We start from the raw sequence: 27,648 nt of genomic DNA on the forward strand, positions 1-27,648 counted from the left end.
GAAAGTCCACTGTAGTCTGTTTAGTTGTTTTTCACAAGAAACGAGGGGTACTTTGATCGGTGTTCATTATAGATGCCTGTTGCTAGTAGCCAGAGTTGGGGTGTAGTCAATATATACTGCAGGGTTGTGTCTTCTGCACCTGGTACTGATGATTTTAATTTACTTTTGTGGTGTATGGATGGACAGTATAGAAGAATGTATTCCAGATCTTCATCATCATTACTACACCACAGAAAGTAGGATTATCAGAAATGTGAAATCGGTGTAGGTACAATTGAATGACAATGTGACCTGTTCTGGCTCTTGTTAAAAATGTTGTTGTTGTTTTCTAATCCCAGGCGTTTGACAATGAAGTCATTTGACCTCTTGCACTCGAATATTTTTCAAAGATTTTATCATGACTAGCCACTGAAGCACAGATTTTGAGGTGTTCCGAATCCATTTCTTGGTTTGAGTTGCACAATGGGCAGTTAGGGGACTGATATATTCCAATTCTATGCAGTGTTTGGCCAAACAATCATGGCCTGTTGCCAATCTAAATGCAGCTACAGACGATTTTCGTGGTAAATCGGGAATTAACTGTGGATTTTGATGCAGAGAGTTCCATTTTTTCCCTTGGGATTGAGTTATCAAATTTTGTTTGTTGAAGTCTAAGTATGTAGATTTAATAAATCTCTTCACAGAGTAATACGTAGATTTAGTAACAGGTCTGTAAGTAGCAGTGCTGCCCTTCTTTGCTAAAGCATCCGCATTCTCGTTTCCCAGGATTCCACAATGGGATGGTATCCATTGGAATACAATTCTTTTATTGAGTGATAATAATTGAGAGAGCATTTTAGTTATTTCTGCTGCTTGAGATGAAGGTGTGTGTTTAGAGACGATTGATAGAAGAGCTGCTTTGGAGTCTGACAATATAACTGCATTCCTAAATTTATTGATGTGGCATAGAAGACTCCTGAGACATTCACTTATTGCAATGATTTCACCATCAAAACTTGTTGTTCCATATCCAAGAGATCTATAAAGTGAGAAGAGACAGCACGTAACACCTGCACCGGCACCTTGTTCTCTGGAGATCAAGGATCCGTCGGTGTATAAATGAAGCCAGTTTTGTGGAGGGTACCTAATATTAATTGTCTCTAAAGACAATGTTTCAGTATTTACTTCTGATTTCAGTATTTCTTCTGTTAAATTTAGATTATATTCTATATTTAATAGAGTTAGAGGGTTTGGTTTAATTTGTAAGTTTTCTTTTAAATTCGGGATATTGATTTTTTGTTTTATTTCTTGAACAATGGATATGAAACTTTTTTGAGTTTTCAATCTACAAAGAGGACTGTATGAATGTCAATTGTTACCTGGTAATCTGATAAGTTTTTCATATTGAATCAGTGCTTTTTCTTCTATTGTCATTTTGATGCTGTTAATATTAGTGAGGAATCTCATAGAATCTATTGGAGTTGTTTTGATTCCATGAAAGGTGAAGTAATTAAAATTTCTCCGCAGTATGTCAGCACTGGCTGTATAAACATTTTGTATGTAGTGTTCAAAGTATTCCTAGAGCATCCCCATTTCTTTCCTGCTAGTCTTTTTAGAAGGGAGAATCTTTTACGAGCTTTTTCAGAAATGTATTTCAAATGGTTGCTCCATGTTAACTTACTATCGAAAATAACTCCAAGATATTTGGATTCATAAGTCCTAGGAAGGTGTTGGCCATTGTATAGGATATTGAATTCTCTTTCTTTTTTACCGAGTGAAAATATTTGGTAGTTACTTTTGCTTAAATTGAGTGTCATCAAATTTGATGTATTCCATTCATGTAGTTGATTTAGAACTTTAAGAGCATTGTTAAAAATGTTTGAACATGTCTGGGCAAGTTTTTGTACATTTCCAGGTCATTTGGTTTCTTTTGTACAGACTGTAAAATTTTTCCTTTGTCAGAAGAGAGCCAATTGTTGATCCATAGGTTTGTAAAATGAGACTTTACTGAAGCAAAAGCACTGGATAGAGATATCACTTGAAGAGGTCTTGGTTGCAAATATGTTGCCTGTTTTGCAATATTATCGACTTTCTCGTTTCCAGGTATACCACAGTGACTAGGTATCCATTGAAATGTCCACACCTGTGGAGTAACGGTCAGCGTGTCTGGCCGCGAAACCAGGTGGCCCGGGTTCGAATCCCGGTCGGGGCAAGTTACCTGGTTGGGGTTTTTTCCGGGGTTTTCCCTCAACCCAATACGAGCAAATGCTGGGTAACTTTCGGTGCTGGTCCCCGGACTCATTTCACCGGCATTATCACCTACATATCATTCAGACGCTAAATAACCTAGATGTTGATACAGCGTCGTAAAATAACCAAATAAAATAAATAAATCCATTGAAATGTTATTTCCTTTTGGAGTTCTTAGTTTATGTAGTTTATAATTTCATGGAAAGTGCAATTTTAGTTTATAGTTTAAAATGCAATTGTAAGAATTTATTTCAGAGTTCTTTGAAATACATAGGTGCCAGCTAGTATAGTCTACTAATTTTTGTCATGCAATGTTTGCAGCTGTTTGATCACTGCCTAGCACCGGACACATTTGGTGATGGAACTGGATGCGACAACATGACTGCAGTGATCATCCAGTTTCAACCAGAACTCGCAAACCAAAATGAAAGCAAATCATTAAAACGTGCATGTTCTCCAACCAGTGATACTGCCAAACGCCCCAAGACAGAAGAAACTGAAACTTCAACATGTGTGTGACTTACATTCATTACAAGTGTCCACAAGGTTCAAGGTATATATAAATTAATTGGTTGGGCAGCCATCAGAAGGTGAATGCTTTATGTATCCAACAAAAACCAGTGTTTGCACCTAGAAAATTTATGTGCCCACAGCGAAGAGTCACACCAAAGCACACCCTGATTATGTTATACAGGCGTAATGTTGAGTGCAGTAGCACTTGGAGATCCATAGCATGTACAAGGACATAATAATGAACAGTATCGCACTTCTGAGACAGTTAGAGGTTGCTTCAATTGTATTTGAAGAATGGATGCAAGCAGCTTTGTCTATACACAGAAATGTTGCACTTTTTAATGCTGTGTGGGAAGTAGACAGATTGTGCACGAGTTTCTTGAAACAGTTTATTGGGGGGAAGCCAAGTCTAACACATTTTCCATATTACTGGCAGTTTATTTTCCAAAATATTTACTTTTAAGAGCATATGTTTTGTTTGGTGTTCCATTCATTTTTTTTCTCCTTGTTGAAATATACTTTATTTTTTCTCTTTTCAAGTGCCAATATTTTTAACTGTTTTCATATGTCATGTTTGTTGTATGTAAGCCATGTTCATCAGCATTTAAATATAATATATATTTTCTCACACACAAAAAAAGCACTGGAGCATCATTAATTTGATGTGCTCGATTTTGGCATTCATATTGTCTCTAAATTTGACCTTCAAATTACTTGTTTATCTTTAGAAGTCATGAATTAGTACCACGAGAATTCCTCATTGAAATGAGCACAGAAAAGGTGGTGGGAGATTATAACAATACCAGCTTTAACACAGAACTGTGAAAGATCTCGGAAAATTAATTTCTCATTCAATTCGTAAAATTATTGTAGTATAAAGTAACAGCAGCACAAACCAGTGTGTCCTGTGGTAACTGGTTCAGAAGATAAAGTAATGAAAAGTAAAACATTTTCGTTGCAAGGACTGCACGTACGTTACTGAGCTCTAATTGAAGAGCCTTACCTGTATTTGTTGATGTATACATATTAGGCACTCATCTCTATAATTGAAGTGCATTGAGCTTTGTGTATGAAACAAGGAAATAAAAAGGCCAGTGGGTAAGAAGTCTGAATTACATGCCGAAGAAATACAGTTGCTTTTTAATTATATACCATATTTATTTACATATAAAGCTCAGAAACAAATTTTACTTGTCCAAAAATAATAATGTGCCTTAACAGATGAGGGATAGCTTTGAAATTATCAAAATTATCTTTTGTAGTACTATTATAGGTTACAAATAACGTACTTCGTTTGAAATTAATTTTTGAGAAGTTGCAACTAAAATATAAACAAGGAACATTAAGGAATATTTTTCTCTTCTTTACTATATAAAATTGTGAAATATAATTTGTTACTGATGTGCTCAAATTGAGGTACTCTTATAAGCCAATGGGCTCAAACAGGAAAACCAGTTAAAATTGTACAGGAGATAGAATTCTCTGAATGGAACAGTCAAACAAGAAGTCAAATTGATGGCACATTGAAGTTTTATGTTACTTTACAAACTATGTCCCTCTCCAAAAATATTAAATCCTTATATACCCTAAATTCAACAAAATACACATTCCTAATTCCATAGTTGCAAGTGTTCATCATGTAAAATGCGTTCTATGATAGAGACGTTCATTTCAAGAGTAAATTCTATTTTACCTACAACATGGTTCGAAGCTTTTTAATAGAAAAAGTCGACAACAGAGGTTATGATGAAAAAAATTTTTACAATCTACGACCAAGCTTTTCCATTATCATACTTTTAATTGCGCAACTCGGCATGATAAATTACTACATTCTGAACCTTTGAATGTGCTCTAAATGGAAGTAAATATGGTATATTATGTATGTAGTGGTAAATAAAAGTAGGACGCACATTTGGTGAATAGATCTCATTTATTTAATATCATTCAGTTTCTGTAAACATCAAGGCATTTTGTTACAAGGGTTGATAAAACACCTGATTTCATTACAAACATTGTAAAATATGTTTATATTATTAAAACAATTTTCATTGACAGTAATTTACATGTGGATCCCTGCAGTACTACCAGGCAACTAACATTTTAATGTAAGGAGAAGAGTCAAATGTATCATCTCTTCCACACACAACAGAAAATATGAAGGAACAACATATTTAACAAACTTTAATTTTCTTGGGTAGTACAGTTGTACACGAAGTAAGTTATATTAAATATTACAATTCTCATCTCTTTTGCAGACAAATTTATTTTTCCTTCAGATTTAAAAATTACTTTAGACTCATACAAAACTTAAAAATTATTGTAACAGCTCAATATTATATAAAGCTGTAGGTAGGTGATCAATAAAAATTTATTTTAATAGATACATGAGTTTTGAACTATGAAGGATTTCCCCTCCTGTGACAAATACAGGTTGTTTTATTGTGCATCTATATGCTGATTTGAACCTATGTACAGAGAGAGTCAAACCCAAATTTATGACATTCTTACAGAGGTTGCTGTGAGTTGGGTTTTCCCAGTCTTGTTTGCTTTAAGCCCAGCGAAAGTTTGCCTTACCAGTTATTGCATTATGCAGAGACACATTTCCGCTGACACTTTACATTGTAATTCTGTTTTTAACCACGGTTAGATACTCAGTACTGCAACACATTTTTCTTACAATCATATCTTCGAATGTTGTTTTGTTACAGCACACTTTGGACAATGAATGGAACCTGGTGTTCGACATTTTATCAATAATTTAACAACACAGTGTTTCAATGGTTATGCAGCCTCGAGAATATCACTGACTGAAACTTGCATAAGCACAACTCTTATGACTTCACTCTGTATCCCCAAGAGAAATAACATACATTAAATATAACAATGTGCATGATATATCAGGTAATACTGAATTGGATAGACCAGAAGTATTTTTCATTCTTTAATACACTCCTCAACACTTATAATCACTGCTGAACTGTCAAGTTATTTAGATTAAATAATGACTTGCCTGTGTTAACATTTTAAATTATGATGTTATTTTACCTGATTGACTAGTTTCGATGTTATTTCCATCATCTGAATTCTACGCAATTTACGTAAACTATTGTAAATCAGAAGATTGGAAATAACATCGAAACTAGTCAATCAGACAAAATAACGTCATAATTTAAAATGTTAACACAGTCAAGTCGTTATTTATTTAATCAAAATAATTTAACAGTTTATCAGTGAGAAATATTTTGTTTATTATTGACGGGAATTATGTAAAGAACTGACTATCTAAAACACATAAACGGAAATACATTAAGTAGAACTCTATACAAGTCTCAGTTCATGTTACCATGACGACTACCCAGTTTAGGCTGTTGGGATGAAAGACGTTCCTTCATTTAATTGATTATTCATTTACTGTTTAATAGCAAATGATGTTCTTGTGTCCAAGATCAAAACATTGCCAAGTTCGATGGATTTTTACTACTCATTTAATAAGCATTGACCACACAGACTTACTGTTCCCTTCTCACGACATGGGCCCAGCTCGATTTCAGTTCTGGGTGAACTACAACTACAGTTTTATTGTACCTGTCCTAATTTTGGCTGTCTTTTGGTTCTGGATAACTGCAATGTACAGATTTATTGTGCATGCCCTAATTTCATTTCAGAATTCTGAATTCCTTGTATCCTGTGCAAGGTGGAATAGATCTTTCATTTGTTGTTGTTGTTGTTTAGTCAACTATCGGGAGACAGATCTGAACCCCTCAAGTAATACCAACAAGACACCACTTATGACGCAACTAGGCCAGGAGATGAGGTAGGATGGCCAGTTCCTTTCCTCCTCCATTGCAAACATCACCGACTGGCTACATATTGTATTACACTAATCAGACTTCAGATGTATACAAACAATAATTGTTCTTTCTCTGACACATATCGTCAAGTGAGATGTACTGCCTGATAATAGATGTACATATCAGCCAGAACCTCAGTCAGAGATACTTTCATTGGTAAGATGCTAAATTATTCTATTGCTATTTTCTCTTTGGAAACTCTACATCTTTTCCTCATTTTACTAGTGTGACTTTTGTCAATCTACCAAAGGTTTCATTTTCTATTAGATTGTATGCCAATGTATATTCAGTCGTCCATATATATGATTTTGAAGTGTATTACTTTTTGACTTACTGTCCCTGCAATGTTATTTACCCAACTTATATTTTTTGTCTCAATCACCATCAGCTTAATAATATTTCATCCAAGAAAATTAAATTTTGTGATTTGTCTTAGAAGAATATCTTAACATGACAGCTGTTAATCAGCTTATGTTGTGTATCCCCTCAAACTGTGTGCAATGTTGTATCTCCATCGCAGATAGATACAATCTACTTGCAGTGGCGAAGCTCTTAAGAGGCTTTTGAGTTTAGTATACCCAAAAAAATTTGAGTTATTATTCCTAGTAATAATAGGCCTGTAAGTTCGTAATAATGATGTATCATAACACTTGGTTGCACTCCGATCCTTCCATATATTAAGTTCATGTTTGCAATCATTCCAGTATGGAGAGTGCAGTGCGAGCTGCGAGGCTTGTGGCAAAAGCCTCTAAAAATATGGCGCCATAGACTCTCAGTACGTGTTTCCACCTACTGTTGTACATTCTGTTTCATGTTAAACATTTCCCGTTACTCGTCAAGTAGGCTCAACCTCACTACTATGAATTCGTTTGCTTAGGAAACACTTATTTTATAATCACTGCAATTAATTATTTTTAAGTCTTATTTCTTCACAATGGACAGTTGAGGATGCAAAAGCCATACTTCAGTACCACGTGCTTACGTGAAAAACTACGTATGACCTCAAGTGACGCCAGCTCGTTACAAGAACAGACTACCTCGGTATTACTGTTGGTATTCATCCGCGTTCATAGTACATAACAAAATATGTTGTTGTTGTTTTCTAATGCCAGGCGTTTGACAATAAAGTCATTTGACCTCTAGCACTCCAATATTTTTCGAAGATATTATCATGACTAGCCACTGAAGCACAGATTTTGAGGTGTTCCGAATCCATTTCTTGGTTTGAGTTGCTAACATAACATAACAAAATATAAAAGTAGCTTTTCTTTTACATAACGTTTTACATATGAGTGAAGTTAAATGTTTCATCGTATTTAACAACAAGAATTCAATTTTTTATTTTCAAATAATACAAGATTGTGGTTTCCAAATACGAACTATATTTTCCTGCACCATGTGAGTGTTTCGACTGGGAGCCAATGACGGGTATGACAGCAACATGCTTATGTTTACATTAGGATTTTTCTTATAGCGAAAACAGTATAACTACATCCTTGTTTTACACCCATTTATACTGCAGTCTTACCAACAATGCTACATACAGTCATGAACAAAGAGAATAATTTATAATCATAGTTCAGTAATGCCCCTCCTTCCCTTAGAGTTCGTTCACAAATGTTTTAATCAAATAATATAATGGGTACTACTTCACCAAATTATATTAAAATATACAAAAATGACTTTTACTGATTGAAACTGGTCTATTAATTGGATTACCAAAAGTAATCATGTTGTATTTGTATAACTGCCTTATCTTTTACTGGATTGGACTAAAATAAGATACAAGAGGAGTGCCTAATGTGTTAGCTGGCCATGATATCAATATTGTGATAATAGATTTTTTTTTTCAATCGTTGTCTTATTCATAATATAATGTTTGTAGTTACATGTTTTGTATTACTTCCCTTAAATCTTTGTGATCAGTCATCGAGATTTTTGAGCAAGCATTCTAATATTACTACCAAGTTAGAAATGTAAATGCCAGTATTGTATCAAGAGACGAGAAGCCATGAAACTTGTTTGTATTTCTCTTAATATAGAAACTGAGTGACAAATGTTACAGATGCTTGTATGTTTTATGTGCGTTACTTCATATTCTCTCTGTTATGCATTTAGTGATCACCGGTGCAGGACCAAGTGCTCAATCAGCTCCTGTTGGTCCATTTCCGTTTTCTGCAGTGACTGGTATTGAATTCTGAGTCTTTCTAGTTCCATAGACTTTTCAATGATCAGTGCCTGAAGCAGAAGATCGTGAAATATTGTTATATCTGGTGGATGGGGAAATTACTCAAAAAAGTGTTAAAAATAGTACAAGAAATAATTATTTTCATGTGAGCTACTTACCTGAAGCTGTTGTTCTTCAGCTTCTCGTTGCTTGGCAACTGACTTAAGAAGGTTGCGTGCTCCGATTGCCTTCATTTTTTCCTTTTCTACCTCTTTGGCTAGTGTGTCAACCATGAGGATGAAACCATCGGCAATCTTCTGGAATTCAGAAATCTCTGCAAACATTGAAATGGCTAGTTTAGTGTTATTTACAATTCTTATCTAATGTTATGGTATGTACGGAACATTTCGACAAAATTACATTTTCATACCCCTATAAATATAAATTGTATTGTTTTAAATTTCTTTGGTCGTCACATGCCATTCTTTCATGTAATATCTACAGCACATTATGGCAGTAAGCTATGTACAATAAATCTTCCTGTCATTTTTCTCTTTGTACTAACTCAAAACACTCCAGCATTCCTCTACTATTTAAAAAAAACGCAAATATACTGTGATTAAAATACTGTTCTTGTTGGTCGAGTGGTTAACCACACTTGCCGTTAGCTCTGTGGATGATGATTGTTTATAAGAGTGATAAAAATTCTCAGCAGGGTTTTGTTCAGAAAAAAAGTACAGCTTGGAGCCCCATATCATTTCCGTGTAAAAAAAAATTCTGTCCGTGAATGAGAGGGTTCCAAGTAAAACTGACCTGTTTTTCACCAATCAAGTTTCCTGCTTCTCTGCAGACTTGAACACTAATGAGAGGAGCTTTGGTAGAAAGATCTGAAAACTTTTGGAAGAAATAAAACTATCTACCAAAGTTGGTTATCCAGAAATGTACAAAAAGCAGAGATTGAAAAAGTTATCAAGCTAAATCGAAATCTAGTCCAGTACTTAGTAAATCTCATTTGTTGTTGTTTTCTAATGCCAGGCGTTTGACAATAAAATTATTTGACCTCTTGCACTCCAATATTTTTCAAAGATATCACTGCCAGCCACTGAAGCACAGATTTTGAGGTGTTCCGAATCCATTTCTTGGTTTGAGTTGCACAATGGGCAATTAGGGGACTGATATATTCAAATTCTGACCAGCCTCATGGTCTAGTGGTCAGAACTTCTGGCTATAGTTCATGAGGTCCCGGGTTCGATTCCCAGTTAGAGCACAGGAATTTTTCCTTAAAGGGGATTATTCCTGTGTTCGTCCATGGTCTGGAATTTAGGTTAAGTTTAGATTTAAGACCTCTCCTAGCACCACATTATCATAATCATCCTATCACATCATCGGGGTAATGTAACTCCGCCTTCCAGGCGCCCCAACCTCAGAAGTGAGTTACAACTAAGCCACGGCCAGGAGAAAAGACCAGAAATGTCGAAAAGACAACCTGGTGGCATTGGATTAAAAAAAAAAAAATCCAATTCTATACAGGTGTTTGGCCAAACAATCATGACCTGTTGCCAATCTAAATGCAGCTACAGACGATTTTCGTGGTAAATCGGGAATTAACTGTGGATTATGATGCAGAGAGTTCCATTTTTTCACTTGAAATTGTGTTATCAAATTTTGTTTGTTGAAGTCTAAGTAATAAATCTTTTCACAGAGTAATACGTAGATTTAGTAATAGGTCTGTAAGTAGCAGTGCTGCCCTTCTTTGTAAAGCATCCGCATTCTCGTTTCCCAGGATTCCACAATGGGATGGTATCCATTGGAATACAGTTCTTTTCTTGAGTGATATTAATTGAGAGAGCATTTTAGTTATTTCTGCTGTTTGAGATGAAGGTGTGTGTTTAGAGACTATTGATAGAATAGCTACTTTGGAGTCTGACAATATAACTGCATTCTTAAAAATCCATTGTGGATTCCAAGTCTGATTTCGATTTAGCTTGATAACTTTTTCAATCTCTGCTTTTTGTACATTTCTGGATAACCAACTTGGTAGATAGTTTCTATTTCTTCCAGAAGTTTTCAGATCTTTCTATCAAAGCCAAGTCTCTCATTTGTTAAGTCTGTCTTTGTTCCTGCTATGTAGGCTAACATAAATTTATATCACACTCCATTACGACACAGGAATTTTTAATGTAATTAACAAGTGTTATGAAATAACAAAGCTGAACACGTTTATAACATCTCACTTTACACTTGATAAAAAATAAACCCATTAGCCTTATTATTCAGGAAATAACTGTTTTCGATGATCGAGCAGTTTCATCCTCCAAGTCTCACAGGTTCAAAACCTAGCTGAGCCCTTGACTGCATTGCTAGTCCAATAGCTACTGAACCTGTTTTCAATGCTGAACACCCAAGTTCATATTTCTGTAGGTAGGAATGCAATTCACAGTGAACAAAGATAGTTTTGAATCTGATGCAGATTTTTTCAGGTACTCCACTTTACCATTACCAATAATATAGTAACAACAGAAAATGAAATACATTAAACCATCCTTACCAAGACACTTGTGGTGAACATTCTACATAGAAATAAACCACAGAAATTTGACGATAGCGTTATTTGAATATTCAGGTATGACACCTTAAACGGATTTAAATAATCCACAAAACTGATTCTTTGAAAAGAAAATAGAGCTGATGGTCTCATGGCTTCAGAAGAGAAAATTCATAGGACTAAAAGCAGTGACCCTATTTCGTCCTTCATTTTCATTTTGTAGATGTTATAGCTTTTATCCCTGGACTTCGTCCAGTTAAGTCTATCCATGTCGAGCCTTGAGACAGAAACCAAAGGGTCGAGCAATGTAAATGTTTAATAAATAAATACTTTCCTTCTAAACTGTAGTTGCATTTCAGGTTGTGGGGTAATATGATAAAAATGAAATGAGGATGGCAGAAAAGTAGGAAACATGATGCTTTGATTAACTATTGCGCCATGAAAGTTGTCAAAACTTATGACATTAGGAGCTGTTTTATGCCAGGTAACATAAAACTATGAAAGTAAAAGCCATCATACATCATCCAGCGTTCAGTGTAATGCGAAGAATTGTGTGTATGTATGTATATATATATATATATATATATATATATATATATATATATATATATATATATATAGCCCATAAAATCCACACCGATTTTCCCAAACTCCAAAATTTATGAATTACAACTACCTAAACCATACTTACAGTACTTACAAATCGCTTTTAAGGAACCTGGAGGTTCATTGCCACCCTCACACAAGCCTGCCATCAGTCCCTATCCTGAGCAAGATAAATCCAGTCTCTACCATAATATCCCACCTCCTTCAAATATATTTTTATATTATCCTCCCATACCTACCTAAACCATACAATTTATAAACTCATTATGATACCTTAATTCGGGATTAATAATTGTATTGTGTGCAGCATGAAAAAGATTTTCCTTTTATTTGGGTGCAAAGCAAAACATTTGGGTGAAACTAACGCTGAGGTAGTTCTGACGATTTCAGAAGTGGAAGTCATTGCATTTATAAGGGAGCGAGCAATGGTAAGTTAATCGTTATGCTGCAAGACATAACAAAAACCTAAACTAATCAAACCTAACCTGTCACAGATTCGTATATTCAAGGGGTATAAGCGGAGTAGGAAGTGAACTACCTCAGCGCTAACTTACCCAAGATTTAATTTATGTATTATTTTTAATTGTAGTTACTGAAATAAGAATGGCACTCATATGACTAACAAAAATTATGAAAGTTAAAATGTGTGAGGGGATGAGAACACTTTCTTTATGCATTCTTAAACAATCCAATATCATTAAAACATTTACTTTCCACAAAATCTCTACATTCTTCTTTAAGTTCATTTGTTTCCTGTGCTACTTCAGGCTCGAGAACTCTTATTTTGCTTAATTCGTCGAAATATAACCCCGACTTTGCCAAAGCATCTGCCATTTTACAACAAACAGGTTAGCCACTTTTCTCCTTCAAGAACGAAGACAAGAATGTGCACAGATTCGAATTAAGGAGAGAGACGGTAATGTAAGCATTGTTACGGAAAGGGAACTGGTTTGGGTTCTCTTTCGAGAAGGAATTTTCACATGAAATAAGTAACTATATAATCTTATAATGTCATTGGAAATTTCGGCCGTTATATGGGACCAGTGCTGAGTGCTCTCACAGCATCGCGATGTTTGGGGAGCAGGTATAGCGATATCCAGTTTCGAAAACTGTATGACAACGGTAAAAATGCCCAAGGCATAATGGCTGGGAAAATCATGCTGACCATTCGATATCTTCGCTCTGGTAGGATGATCGTTCACCTCTCGTGAGATGTGAACGTGAGACCAGGTTTTCTTGTCCCTCTATGGGCTGGCGCGTCATATTTTACTACACATTAGTGTCCGTAGCGTTGAGTATACTTATCTTCGTTTTCATTTATATAACGTTGGCCATTGTGACAGTTCAATATAATGAATCAAGATGGAGGCGTGTACGGTGTTAAAGATTTCAAAGTGATATTAATTAGTGTTCATATGAAGATACTAATTAGGTTTTTGGGGTGTAAATGATTATTGGCCTATATCTGCAGTGATCTTATAAATATATATATACATTTCCAAGACCATACCAATTTAAAAAACTGTAGAAATCTGGATTGTATAGACTGCAGTCAAAAGTAGGCGTATAACAGTTATACTTTGTAAGAATAAATATAATATTCTAAAATTCATAAGGCAAACGTTTTGGATTGCTCGACTATGTCGGGTGATCATAAAACTGTAATTAAGGGGAACCCTTCCCAATATGTTAAACTCAATATTGGTGGGTCGTTACATTACACCACCATTGGAACTTTAACTAAACATGACACAATGCTCAGAGCTATGTTTAGTGGCCGTATGGAAGTATTAACTGATTCTGAGGGTAAGAAATACATGGAATTCGTATAATGACATACCGTAGATGAAAATTAATTATTAACGTGGGACTTTGTATAATCACTACTTAGTCATACTTAATACATTCATTTAGACTTCCGGTGTTCCGTGTTTATAGTATAACAAAGAATGACTTCGACGACCATTTCTGGGAGAAGTCCTAATTATATATAGATTTAGGGATAATGGCATGTGTCAGTATTTTAGTTCGATTGGATAGAATGAAGTAAAATAGGTTGTATGCATGGAACTTTATGAAAATAAGAAGTGCTTATATAATCTCATACTTTGCAGGTGCTTATTATGACTTGTGAAATCATCTGAAGTAGTTACGGTAATCAACATTGTAGGCCTAATCGCAATTTGACAGTGAGAAGTAATAGAAAATTCATTACATTTATGGGCATTGAAATGTCCTGAGTCTACTGGAGAATATGATACGGAACTTTACGTTTTTTGGTAGATTGAAAGTTTTCGTAAGGCCGAAAATCAGTGACAGATTAGGTTAGGTTTTTGAGGCTTTTAGTATGCCTTGCATATATAATTTTTATATTACGTCATCGTCAGCATTTTTGTTTCATCAGTGGGGTATAATATGTCTGTATTGTATTCTTCAGTAATCCCATTGTCCTCAGCAAACCCCACCTAACATCACATCGCTAACATTGTTACTTGTTTATCAAACCCCACCTGACCTTGTTACTGATATTTGGGATACTTTTCCCTAAGGGGAATGAGGGAGGGGTTAAGAAGAAAACCAAATTTTTCCTGATAAGAACGGCAAGTGATCGTCAGGCCCATTATTATCGTTCTGTCCGACAGTATTAATTCCGGATACGGTATAATTTGGTTCACGTAGTATCACCTCAGCTGAGTTTGCAGCAGCCATAATACGCGTCTGTGAATTTTGTGATTACTGATTACCAATAGTCAATCACGTTGTTATCCAATATTCAGCTATTCTAGGAGTGAAGCCATCAGTTAATAGCAATCACGTAAATAACATTGTTCAGCTCTTTGGTTTAAGTATTTGGTAATTCGGTAGAAAACATTGGACAGGATGGCGGACATCATCAAGGATCAGTGACAGGTTAGGTTTGGTTTGTTGAGGTTTCAGACAAACCAAACCTAACATGTCACTGATCCTGGCTGATGTCATTGATATCCGTCTTACTGACAAACGTTTTCTATCGAATTACCATATATCTTTATGAGGGATTAAATTGTTTGTTCAGCACTTTGATTTTAATTTTTTTTGGGGGGGGGGGAATAAAATAGTTGTTCAGCATCTTGGTTTTACTCTTTTCGGTGAATGTAGGGTATCCAACGCCCACTGAACGAATATTTCACGTTTATCACTGCCAATGTTGCGCTATAATCGTATATGCAAGGTGGCTATAACAAAAACCTAAACTAACCAAACCTAACCTGTCAAAAAAAGCAACAAGTTATACTAGATATGTGTAAAATTGGCCTATGTCTCTATAGTGGGCGGGACATAAGTAACATTGGCCATAAAAAGGGTTGTTCAGCACTTGGGCGCACTTCTGAACAGGGGCAGCGGCAATTCTCCTAAGGTTAGAGCCCAGTTTAGGTATGTGTATAATAATCGAAAAAAAAAGTCATATAAACATGCGTCCTATTCTCAATATTTTCTAGCCCCTAATTTTTTATTAATACACACACACCTAAACTGGGCTCTAACCTTGGAGGAAATACCGCTGCCTCTGTTCGGAAGTGCGCCCCAGCACTTTGGTTTTGATTCTTTTACTTTGTGGAGGAATAAAATAGTTGTTCAGCACTTTGGTTTTAATTCTTTTACTTTCTGGAGGAATAAAATAGTTCAGCACTTTAGTTTTAATTCTTTTACTTTGTGGAGGAATAAAATAGTTGTTCAGCACTTTGGTTTTAATTCTTTTACTTTGTGGAGGAATAAAATAGTTCAGCACTTTGGTTTTAATTCTTTTACTTTGTGGAGGAATAAAATAGTTGTTCAGCACTTTGGTTTTAATTCTTTTACTTTGTGGAGGAATAAAATAGTTGTTCAGCACTTTGGTTCTTTTATTTGTGGAGGAATAAAATAGTTGTTCAGCGCTTTGGTTTTAATTCTTTTACTTTGTGGAGGAATAAAATAGTTCAACACTTTAGTTTTAATTCTTTTACTTGTGGAGGAATAAAATAGTTGTTCAGCAATTTGGTTTTAATTCCTTTACTTTGTGGAGGAATAAAATAGTTCAGCACTTTAGTTTTAATTCTTTTGCTTTGTGGAGGAATAAAATAGTTGTTCGGCACTTTGGTTTTAATTCTTTTACTTTGTGGAGGAATAAAATAGTTCAGCACTTTGGTTTTAATTCTTTTACTTTGTGGAGGAATAAAATAGTTCAGCACTTTGGTTTTAATTCTTTTACTTTGTGGAGGAATAAAATAGTTCAGCACTTTGGTTTTAATTCTTTTACTTTGTGGAGGAATAAAATAGTTCAGCACTTTGGTTTTAATTCTTTTACTTTGTGGAGGAATAAAATAGTTCAGCACTTTGGTTTTAATTCTTCTACTTTGTGGAGGAATAAAATAGTTCAGCACTTTGGTTTTAATTCTTCTACTTTGTGGAGGAATAAAATAGTTCAGCACTTTGGTTTTAATTCTTCTACTTTGTGGAGGAATAAAATAGTTCAGCACTTTGGTTTTAATTCTTCTACTTTGTGGAGGAATAAAATAGTTCTTCAGCGCTTTGCTTTTAATTCTTTTGTGGAGGAATAAAATAGTTGTTCAGCGCTTTGGTTTTAATTCTTTTACCATGTGGAGGAATAAAATAGTTGTTCAGCACTCTGGTTTTAATTTTTTTCGTAATGTCTTATAAGCTGTCGATGTTCCTTATGTCGTTTTTGCGCTTACCGTACTCTCTTATATTCCCGTCTTCCGTGCCGCACGCTGCTCTGTACTCGTTGTCTTCCTCATCTAAATCTGTACCAATTCCATCTTTTCCATATCCAGAGTATATGCTTGCAATGCTTTTTATAAACGGGATGAACTGTTCGACATTTAGAACAAACAAATGAGCAGACCTCTCATCCAGTGCCAGCGTGATTCTTACCTGGATTTATTTTCGCGTGCACATCCCAGATCAAATCAAGAAGTTCCCTTTGTGCTCCGGTTACACATGTTGCATGTACGAAGGTTAGGTTTGCTTAGTTTAGGTTTTTATTAACCCATTTCGCGCATACGCAGTTATCTCATATGTACTGACAATGTACGTATTTCGTCTGAACGCTTAGTGATATTAGTGCCCTCTTTTGTTTCACTTTTTAAACTTATACAAGAGAACGGAAACATACAGTACAGTAAGTTCAAAAACGACAGCTGGGTCTACCAAACCTCTTCATAGCATAGTGGTAAAGCATCTGACTACAAATCGAATAGTTATCGGATCGAATCCTGGTGACTGCATATGTGTGATAAGTTGAAATAAAAATGTGTAGTAAAATTAAACGGATAGAGGAGACGGCCTCCAGATATGGAGGGTAGCTGCGAATATATTGAATAAGCAGTCGTGGACAGCCGATAAGGGGTGGTCCTCCAGCTTGGAGGATGGGCGAAGGGCTAACAACCCATCACCACAAAAAATAGCTTGTTACGAATCCCTACAATAAGATGGGCAGGGCATGTAGCATGTATGGGCGAATCCAGAAATGCATATAGAGTGTCAGTTGGGAGGCCGGAGGAAAAAAGACCTTTGGGGAGGCCGAGACATAGATGGGAGGATAATATTAAAATGGATTTGAGGGAGATGGGATATGATGATAGAGAGTGGATTAATCTTGCACAGGATAGGGACTGATGGCGGGCTTATGTGAGGGCGGCAATGAACCTTCGGGTTCCTTAAAAGCCATTTGTAACTAAGTAAGTAAAATTAAATACTTACTTACTTACAAATGGCTTTTAAGGAACCCGAAGGTTCATTGCCGCCCTCACATAAGCCCGCCATCGGTCCCTATCCTGTGCAAGATTAAGCCAGTCTCTATCATCATACCCCACCTCCCTCAAATCCATTTTAATATTATCCTCCCATCTACGTCTCGGCCTCCCTAAAGGTCTTTTTCCCTCCGGTCTCCCAACTAACACTCTATATGCATTTCTGGATTCGCCCATACGTGCTACATGCCCTGCCCATTTTTCGCCCATACGTGCTACATGCCCTGCCCATTTAAGTAAAATTAAATATTTAAGATAAATAAAAGTGAGTAATAAAAGAGGGATACAGAGAGAAAGGAGAGAGATAAGGTGAAAGGAAACAGAAAACGGGAAAAGAAGAGAGAGATAATACTGTAGAAATAAAAAATTGTAATGTAATTTCTTATTGACAAATACGAGTACACTTTCACGTAGATGCAAAAACGACCTATGGAACATCGACAGCTTACAAGAAATTACCATATTTTTTACTTTGTAGGGGAATAAAATGTAGTTTAGCATTTTGGTTTTAATTTTTTTAATTTATTTTGTGGGAGAATAGGAAAGGGTTCGAAATCTAAGAACTGGCAACTTTTACTGGCTACCAAAAGTATATTTATTTAAAGCTCAAGATTTTTAAAATACAGTATATATTGCATACTGGCCACTGGAAATACATGTTTAGGTTTCAAATTCGGGTATTCAAAAAAATAAAATAAAAATAAATTTCATTGGTGCATGGATAACCTCCAAATCGGATAATCTGCACATGGATAATTGAGAGTTTGTTGTATATCTGAATAAATATCTATTGAAAGTGTTATTAATATCTCCTCAGAAGTTGTTACCTATTGTCTTTGCATGTAACATTACCCAAATAGCTTCATTTTAGGATCTGTATATGAGAGTACATGAAATTATAAGTCCAATCAATTGCCTCTCACGAAACTAATTTAAGATTCAATTTGAGACGGGTTTTGTGAGATTTGTAATGAGCAAACAGTTTCATAGTACGATTTCATAGTACAAAGCGTGTTCTCAAAGTAAGTTCCAAAAGGGTGTAGTAAGTAAATGGGAAGATATTTACAAACCATTTTTGTTGCATTGTATTCCCCACACTTCAATTACTTCTCAACATAATCTCCACCATTATTGAGGCATTTATCGAGTCGTGGCACAAGTCTTTCTATCCCCTCATTGTAGAATTCGCCCACCTGCGATGGGAACCACTCCCGCACTGCTGTTTTCACTTCATCGTCGCCATCAAAACGTTGACCACAGAGGAACTTCTTGAGGTGCAGGAAGAGATGAAAGTCACTCGGAGCCAAATCCGGGCTGTAGGGGGGGGATGGTCAATTTGTTCCTGTCATGAATTTTTTCATCGAAGCACGCATCAAATCGTCATTGATCAAAGAAGGTAGCGACCGGTACGCTGCTCGTCATGCACAGAGACGCGGCCCTCGTTGAACTTCCTAACCCATCTTCTGACCATTCCATCACTAATAGCATCATCACCATACACCTCACAAAGTTGACGGTGAATGTCAGCTGGTTTGATGTTTCTTGCATTCAAGAAACCGATAACAGACCGCATCTCACAGTCGGCGAGGTGCTCGATCACTTTAAACATTTCAACTGATCACAACTAACCACACACACGGACTGAAGCTCTGAAACTGCATGCACAGCTTGCCTGAGGACTGAAGAAGAAAACACGCATGCGTAAAATAACTATTGCAGTGATGCGACGGCTATAATTGAAAACGGAACTTACTTTAAGAACTTACATTTCTCGGAGTGCTTCAGTTTGTATTTCCATTTTCATTTCTCAAGTGCTCCACTGTTGTCATATCTTCGTATGTTTGAATAGTTTAATTATTGACAGAAGTGTTTAGTAAAGAATTGCCTTGTTAGCCACTATAGAAAGGATAACATTTCATTACAAATTTTCTGTGTTGTGTATTTCAGGGTGGATCCTTATTGATAGGTGTGGAAAACACTTTGGAACAATTTTAAATTTCCTGAGGGACGGCTGTGTTCCTCTACCTGAAAGCTGTAAGCAGATGGCAGAATTATTAGCGGAGGCAAAGTATTACTGCATATCCGAGCTGGCAGAATCGTGCGAACAAGCACTTCTCAAAAAGGAACGTGATGCGGAACCCATATGCAGAGTTCCACTCATCACCTCACAGAAGGAGGAGCAGCTTCTCATTAGTTCAACAAGCAAGGTAACAATTTTGTAACATCATACAATCAGCCAAGAGGGACGCTACTGTATGATCAAATTTTGGTTTTACTGATTTACTTCCCAACCTTTATTACTTCTGCTCTTACGGTCTTACTAATAAAAACCTTATACAGATATGTAACTCTTATACTTACACAGCAAATACCTCATTTATAAGTCGTGTGTAAATTGCTGACTAATAATCACTACATATGTCGTGTATAACAGTATGACTGTTACACAACTACATCATGTTTCGTCATTATTTATTACGAAAAATAACAGAATAACTGAGATTCTCTATTGCATCCAATAGTGTGCACTAGTGTGCCACGCTAAGTATCAATAGTACAACTGGGCCTGGTCGATTGCCACACTATATTTTGATCAAAGAGTACAGCCACAGTTTAGTATATACAGTCGCGAAGTTCAATACATAGTAAATATGCAAACATTAGATAGTTGCTCACCACTAGCATCGGTAATTTCGCCTCATTACAGGCAATGCAAAATAGTACCGTCACAGTCTATTGTTTCTAGCACCCTCAAAACTCAAGCTTCGTGACTGTATATAGTAGATTGTGGTACAGCTACAGCAATATTATTGTTTTGTTCTTCTGTGGTTACCAGGCAACCATCATCATCAAATGACAATCGATACAAACAGCTGTTAAAAGGCGGCCATTTTTTTTCTCTCTATACAATGCTTAAACAAGAGGTTTTGTGTGTGTAACTACTGTGAAGCAATTCCCATGTATAGTTATAGGCTGTTTATACATCCATCGCTTATGCATGGTTCATTAGTAACGTTTTCTGTCTCAACTTTACACAAGTCTTGTTTAAAAACTATACATGGTTTATTAGTAAGACCATTAAAAGCTAATCATTACGTTATTGTTAGATCTTTTACGCTCTGAAATTTTATTGTGGGTGGTATAGATTTTATACAATGAAAACTTGCAAACAAATTACAATCACTCTCAAAATTGAATATACACCTTCTTTATTAACATTAATAAATCTTTTTATATACACTTATATAGTTATTTAATTGCATTAAATTGTTAGGAACTTAAATTTTTATTTCTTGGACATATTTATAACATAACATGACTATTTTCTTTGTAGACAATGCTTTATATAGTAATGAGAATCTCTGTGCTATTTACATGGCTCTGTTTATTTTTCTTTACTAAGGGCAGTTTCACACACAGCAGTTTTGTCCATACAGAAAAAGTTCGTACAACTTTATCAGTGGCGGTTCCTCGGGGGAGGGAAGGGAGGAACGTCCTCCTCACATTTTCTTCTTTTGAAAGTAAATACCAAATATAAAATATGTGCCTTGAAATGCGAGGAAGATTCGATCATTTTTAAGTTCACAGCTATAACAAACACTCGGTTGATCGAGTTTTAAACGACGCGCCCTCATGTGCTGTAGAAAACTGTGGGAAAGATGCGAGATTGTTTGTGTAGAGGAAAGGCACTCCATTCCTCCTCTACTGCAGTTAACACACATAGACAACAGCGCACTAGCGGCCAGAGAAAGAAGCAGAGTTTTAAAGCAAGTAAATGAATGGAGAGGGAGGAGATCCTCCTCTGAATCAGTGAATGGGCAGGAAATAGAAACCGACTGGTCGTGCAGCAAGCTCGCTACCGCTGCCACCTAACGATGCTGCATTCAACCGGACTATAACACATCTAGGAGGTGACACAACAAAAACAGTTTTAACGCAACGCTATGAAAGTCACCATGTAAACTTTTTTTTAAATTTTAAATCAAAAATATTATTCATTGCACTTTATATAGGCTACTATTCATGGTTTGAAACTTTCGTGGATATTTGAAAGTTAAAGTAGGGTTTATGTAAAACAAAGAGGAAGTAGTTCTACGTAGTTGGCCCCTGAAATTCACTTCTATTCATTGTTTACTAGACAGGGCAACAGCCAAGTTGTCAGTTTTGTACAAATATATTTGAAACTGAAGGTAGGTACTGCAAACTACATAATTTTTAACATAAAAAAATTAATCGTCCACCAGCAGCTTTGAACAATAATGATAATATGAATTTACAAAAACTGACATTCTTCCAAAGGATGTGATACTGAACTTGTAAAATGTACATGTGGCAACACAGACCACGTGGGTCAGTGCAGTGTTTTTGCTTTCCTCAGATTATTTCCCATTCCCATTTCCATTTCCATAAAACAGTTCCGGTTACGAGTTAGTAGCTAGTCTCTTCCAACACGTGTGATGCTGCAGTGTGCTCGAAAAATGCTACGAGGTTGTGAATTTCCTTGTAATTGTTAATTTGCGCAATTATTCAACAATAAATGGAAGTGAAAACATAATATATTTTGGACAATTTAGGAAACTCAGTTTACAAGAACAGATTATTGCTATACAGAAGGGAAGGCCAACACCAACACTACCTGGTCTTACATGTGTGCATGTAGGCTAATTTGTAGCATGTTTCATTCAAGAAGTTGTCCTTTCGTGCTGTTAACTTCTTTCCTCCTCTTAAGAAATATGCAGGAGCCGCCACTGAACTTTATTCTGTAGATAGTTCGCTTTCACAAGGTATGGTTTTTTTTACTGTTATCGAGAAATTTGGAATGTGGATAGATTGACTGGCAACAAACGACTAAATTCCATGGCGTTTGAAAGCATTCATGAAGACACATATGCCACTAACTTCACGGTGACGGTATAGTGCCATATTGCGCAGTGATTGTTCATGGCAACCATGCCATATCTGTCTCGTTTGAAACCTAACATGTATTTCCGTGTGCCACTAAAACAATCTATGGAATAAAACCATACGAATTTTTTCCATATGGACAAAATCGTTGTGTGTGAAGCTACCTATACTGTGTTCATTGTGCATATGTCTGAGAGGATTGTTTTGATATTATTGTGTTCAAAAAGAGAACATATATACACACACAAACCGTTCATTTAATGTATGTTTCATTTCATTTCAGCCAGTGGTGAAGCTGCTGATAAACAGGCATAACAACAAGTATTCTTATACAGGGTAAGAATTTTGACAATGAATGAGATAAAACATTTCCAGTGTTCATTCCATCCAGTTTTACCAGTAATTTTTATGGCACAACTGTAAAATCTGTATTTTTCTTAAATATAGAGCTGAAGTGAAGCTTACATTCCAAACAGGTCAGAAGTTTGGTGGGGAAATGAATGTAAGGACATATAATTATACAGTAGAGCTTCAGTTATCATCATTTATTTATTTCGCGAACATAAAATACATTTACAGTGACTTAACACACATCAAAGGCGGAACTTTGTCCACACCTGTGGAGTAACGGTCAGGGTGTCTGGCCGCGAAACCAGGTGGCCCAGGTTCGAATCCCGGTCGGGGCAAGTTATCTGGTTGAGGTTTTTTTTTTCCGGGGTTTTCCCTCAACCCAATACGAGCAATTGCTGGGTAACTTTCGGTGCTGGACCCCGGACTCATTTCACTGGCATTATCACCTTCATTTCATTCAGGTGCTAAATAACCTAGATGTTGATACAGCATCGTAAAATAACCCAATAAAATAAAATAAATAAATAAAGGAGGAACTTTTCTGGCTTCAAAAAATTCGTTCCAAAATCCAGTCACGAAATTCCAGGGTCCCTAGTCGTAGCTTAATATGTTGTCTTTTGAAATTGATTATGTCTCTTGTAAATGATCTTGAAGCTGCATGCTGTTTTTCTGTATACTAGAATGTGTTTCTTTTTGTTTAGGACGTCAGACGACAACTTGCTAAAGAACATTGAGCTCTTCGACAAGCTGTCATTACGGTTCAGTGGCCGAGTACTTTTTATTAAGGATGTCATTGGATCGAGTGAAATTTGTTGCTGGAGTTTCTACGGTCATGGGAAGAAAGTGGCTGAAGTTTGCTGTACATCAATTGTATATGCTACGGACAAGAAACATACGAAGGTATTTCATTTAGGAATTTTTAATGTATTATCCATAGAGCTCTGTAAAATTCGCGAGATGCAGTAACGAAAATTGTTTTCATTTTGCCAATTTTTTGTATCACTTCTTCATACTTTTTCCATAGCATTTATTTTTAAAACGTCAGAAGTTTGTCTAAAAATTTATTTGGGGATACTGATACTTCATTTGTTCAGAATTTACCTACTCAGTTTGTTCCTCGCGATTTTCTATTTTTAATTTTTAGTAATACTTCCTTGAGCTGATCTTTTATTTTTAGGTGTCCAGTTTCATCCCTAGTAGAAATTATTACTGCTGTTTATTGGTGCTCTCCATTTCACAATTTGCTAAATTACCGGTACTTAAGTCTGTCAGATTCAGAGATTGGATTTATCTGTGTTGTTGTTTTCTAATGCCAGGCATTTGACAATAAAGTCATTTGACCTCTTGCACTCCAATATTTTTCAAAGATATTGTCATGGTCAGCCACTGTGGATTTATCTGTAAATTGTGTTTTCAAATCCTGTATGCTTTTCTTTGATTTTATAAATATCTTGTTCAATGCAAATCAAGCTTTCAGGTATAACTCCCTGTAAAGTTGATTTGAGTAATTTCGAGGGAAAAATTGTTCCGGGGCCAGGTATCGAACCTGGGACCTTTGGTTTAACGTACCAACTGAGCTAACTGGGTTCTCTACCTGACACCGATCCAATTTTTCCCTCTATATCCACAGACCTCAAAGTGGGCTGACAACCGTCAATCAACCAATGTTGAGTGCACACTAACTCTGTGTGACTTAAATTGTGGTTTCTGTTAACGAACAGTGATGTGTATTATGCAAATCAAGCTTTCAGGTATAACTCCCTGTAAAGTTGATTTGAATAATTTCAAGGGAAAAATTGTTCCGGGGCCGGGTATTATTCATCTTGTTCAATATTACTGGTGAACATAATTACCCTACTCTATTGTTCTACATGTTGTCCTTCTATCTTTACTATGATTGAAATTCTCTTATATTCTTCATAATGCTATATCTTGTCCAATATTACTAATTAATGTAGGCCTATTTCTATTTGAAAGTTACCCAGCAGATGCTTCAGTTGGTTGAGAGAAAACCACGGAAAAAATCCCAGCCAGGATTTGAACCCGGGCCCACTCATTTCACAGTCAGATATGCTTTTACTCATATTGTGAGTTCACTGTGCATATACGGACAAATCGTGTTCATAGGACCAGTTTTGTTCCTTGTCTTACCAACAAACATCTTCCAAAATCTTTCCTCATGGTTACTGAACATCCTGTATTCTTTGTAATATGTGACTATCATGAGCTTAAATATTGCAAGTATGCCTTGTTTCTTCTTCTTTTTAAGATAAATCTTTTATATTTATTCCAAATTTGTAAAACTCTTATGTTTTCATTTCCTTCTTTCTCCTTTGGCTTCATTTTGTTGCATACAGAAATATGGATTTCATTATTTTTCGTTGCTCATTCATATTCACAATTGTAGGTGCGTGAGATAAATGCTGATTTATTCTGATCTTACTTACAATTGACTTTTAAGGAACCTGAAGGTTCATTGCCAACCTCAAATACGCCATTTCTCCCTATCCTGTACAAGATTAATACAGTCTCTATCATCATATCCCGTCTCCCCAAAGGTCTATTTTCCTCAGGTCTCCCAACTAATACTCTATATGCATTTCTGGATTCTCCCATGTGTGCTACATGTCCTGCCCATCTCAAACGTCTAGATTAATGTTCCTAATTATGTCATGTGAAGAATACAATGCGTGCAGTTCTGCGTTGTGTAACTTTCTCCATTTTCCTGTAACTTCATCCCTCTTAGCCCCAAATATTTTCCTAAGAATCTTATTCTCAAACACCCTTAATCTCTGTTCCTCTCTCAAAGTGAGAGTTCAACTTTCACAACCATACAGAACAACCGGTAATATAATTGTTTTATATTCTAACTTTCAGTTTTTTTGACAGCAGACCAGATAACAAAAGCTTCTTAACCGTATAATAACAGGCATTTCTCTTATTTATTCTGCGTTTAATTTCCTCCCGAGTGTCATTTATATTTGTTACTGTTGCTCCAAGATATTTGAATTTTTCCACCTCTTCGATGGATAAATTTCCAATTTTTATATTTCCATTTCGTACAATATTCTCGTCACGAGACATAATCATATACTTTGTCTTTTCGGGATTTACTTCCAAACCTATCTCTTTACTTGCTTCCAGTAAAATTCCCGTGTTTTCGTTTGTGGATTTTCTCCTAACATATTCACGTCATCCGCATAGACAAGCAGCTGATGTAACCCGTTCAATTCCAAACTCTCTCTGTTATCCTGGACTTTCCTAATGGCATACTGTAGAGCAAAGTTAAAAAGTAAAGGCGATAGTGCATCTCCTTGCTTTAGCCCACAGCTTAGGCCCTACTCGTAAAATATTTAGCATTAATATCATTGTTAGTTAGTTTCTTGTTATGGTTGTGTTACTTAGTAGGATGTGTTTTGCATGGTGTACAGCTGTCAGTGGGAGTAATGGGAAACAAAATCTGTTTACGATATGTGGTTTTAGGTTGAGTTTCCTGAAGCTCGCATTTATGAGGAGACACTGAACATCTTGCTATATGAGAACAGAACAGGTCCTGATCAGGAGCTGATGCAGGCAACCTCAACAAGGGGTGTGGTGGCAGGTATGTCGTCATACACTAGCGACGAGGAGGAGGAGAGGTCGGGACTGGCTCGACTGCGGTCTAACAAGCAGAACAACCCCTGAATGTCATTATTACAGTATTCATCTTCAACGTTTTCCTCCTCTGATATGTGTTTCAAAGGACCTAAACTTTTGCACATGTATGTTTATATCGTACATGAGTGCACTGTATAGCTTATTAGAAACACATGTTCCGTCTTGAATTTGTGTTTCGGTGTTATATTGTGAAACAGACTGATTAAACTGTATGTGAGGGTTATAAGTGGCTGTGTCTACGGAAAATGCAAATGATAATAATGGACTGTAAATTATATTAATAAATTAGATATGTAATTAATATTCATTCATAGTGTTCTGGCCAAGACCTGCAAACCCAGCATTCTCCAGTTTTTCCTATTTTCTGCCTTCTGCTTTGTTTCCTCATATGATCCATATATCTTAATGTTGTCTATCATCTGATATCTTCTTCTGCCCCGAACTCTTCTCCCGTTCACCATTCCTTCCATTGCATTCTTCAGTAGGCAGTTTCTTCTCAGCCAGAGACCCAACCAATTCCTTTTTCTCTTCCTGATCAGTTTCAGCATCATTCTTTCTTCACCCACTCTTTCCAACAAAAGGGTATCTGTCGGATACAGGGGGGAGAGCCATTAATCCTTCCCATTGAAGGCTTTAAGGCACCAACTTGGACAAATACCCAATGTCCCAGCCCTACCTTCCCGTGGTGCAGCTGTTAGTAAGCATAATTTACAAGCTGAACTAAAGGGAGGGGCTACTCATCAATTAGCACTGGTCAGCTTGATGAGTTAATGACTGAATTTGGTATAATTTTCCTCTATTCAATACCTAATTCCCTCTTTACCCTTTCCTATCCAATCCTCTGACTGAACTCTTGCTTTCTTCGACCCCGACGGTATTAGAGCATTCGAGGCCTAGGGGTTCATTTCACTTTCCTTCCTCCTCTTTCTACTTTCCTGTTCCTAGTGCTGACCTGCTATGGCACTAAAATCGTCCTCCAATGGCTTAAGGGGGAAAGCTGGTGATCAACAAGATCTCCCAGCTAGGTCCAGTGGA

General features: G+C 36.2%; 3 protein-coding genes across 3 annotated transcripts in view; 2 read left to right on the plus strand and 1 right to left on the minus strand.

The window, feature by feature from the left end:
* Positions 1-5,123, plus strand: part of LOC138708783 (probable protein phosphatase CG10417) — a 42,565-nt gene extending 37,442 nt beyond the window's left edge. The window contains exon 7 of the mRNA XM_069838961.1: positions 2,551-5,123. Coding sequence (XP_069695062.1) covers positions 2,551-2,748 — 198 coding nt within the window. The 3' untranslated portion in view covers positions 2,749-5,123. The remainder of the gene's footprint in view (positions 1-2,550) is intronic.
* On the minus strand, positions 4,058-12,779 carry LOC138708786 (intraflagellar transport protein 20 homolog). The gene is made up of 3 exons (XM_069838963.1): positions 12,622-12,779; positions 8,940-9,094; positions 4,058-8,831 (listed from the first exon to the last, which is right to left on the minus strand). Exons 1-3 carry the CDS (start codon positions 12,743-12,745, stop codon positions 8,715-8,717), a joined length of 396 nt encoding a protein of 131 aa, XP_069695064.1. The 5' UTR covers positions 12,746-12,779; the 3' UTR covers positions 4,058-8,714.
* A 475-nt stretch (positions 12,780-13,254) lies between these two features.
* Positions 13,255-26,920, plus strand: LOC138708785 (BTB/POZ domain-containing adapter for CUL3-mediated RhoA degradation protein 3). The gene is made up of 5 exons (XM_069838962.1): positions 13,255-13,717; positions 19,648-19,907; positions 22,889-22,941; positions 23,658-23,856; positions 26,440-26,920. Exons 1-5 carry the CDS (start codon positions 13,552-13,554, stop codon positions 26,638-26,640), a joined length of 879 nt encoding a protein of 292 aa, XP_069695063.1. The 5' UTR covers positions 13,255-13,551; the 3' UTR covers positions 26,641-26,920.
* The last annotated feature ends 728 nt before the right edge of the window (positions 26,921-27,648 follow it).

The sequence above is a fragment of the Periplaneta americana genome, chromosome 11, assembly GCF_040183065.1.
Source record: "Periplaneta americana isolate PAMFEO1 chromosome 11, P.americana_PAMFEO1_priV1, whole genome shotgun sequence".
Lineage (NCBI taxonomy): Eukaryota > Metazoa > Arthropoda > Insecta > Blattodea > Blattidae > Periplaneta > Periplaneta americana.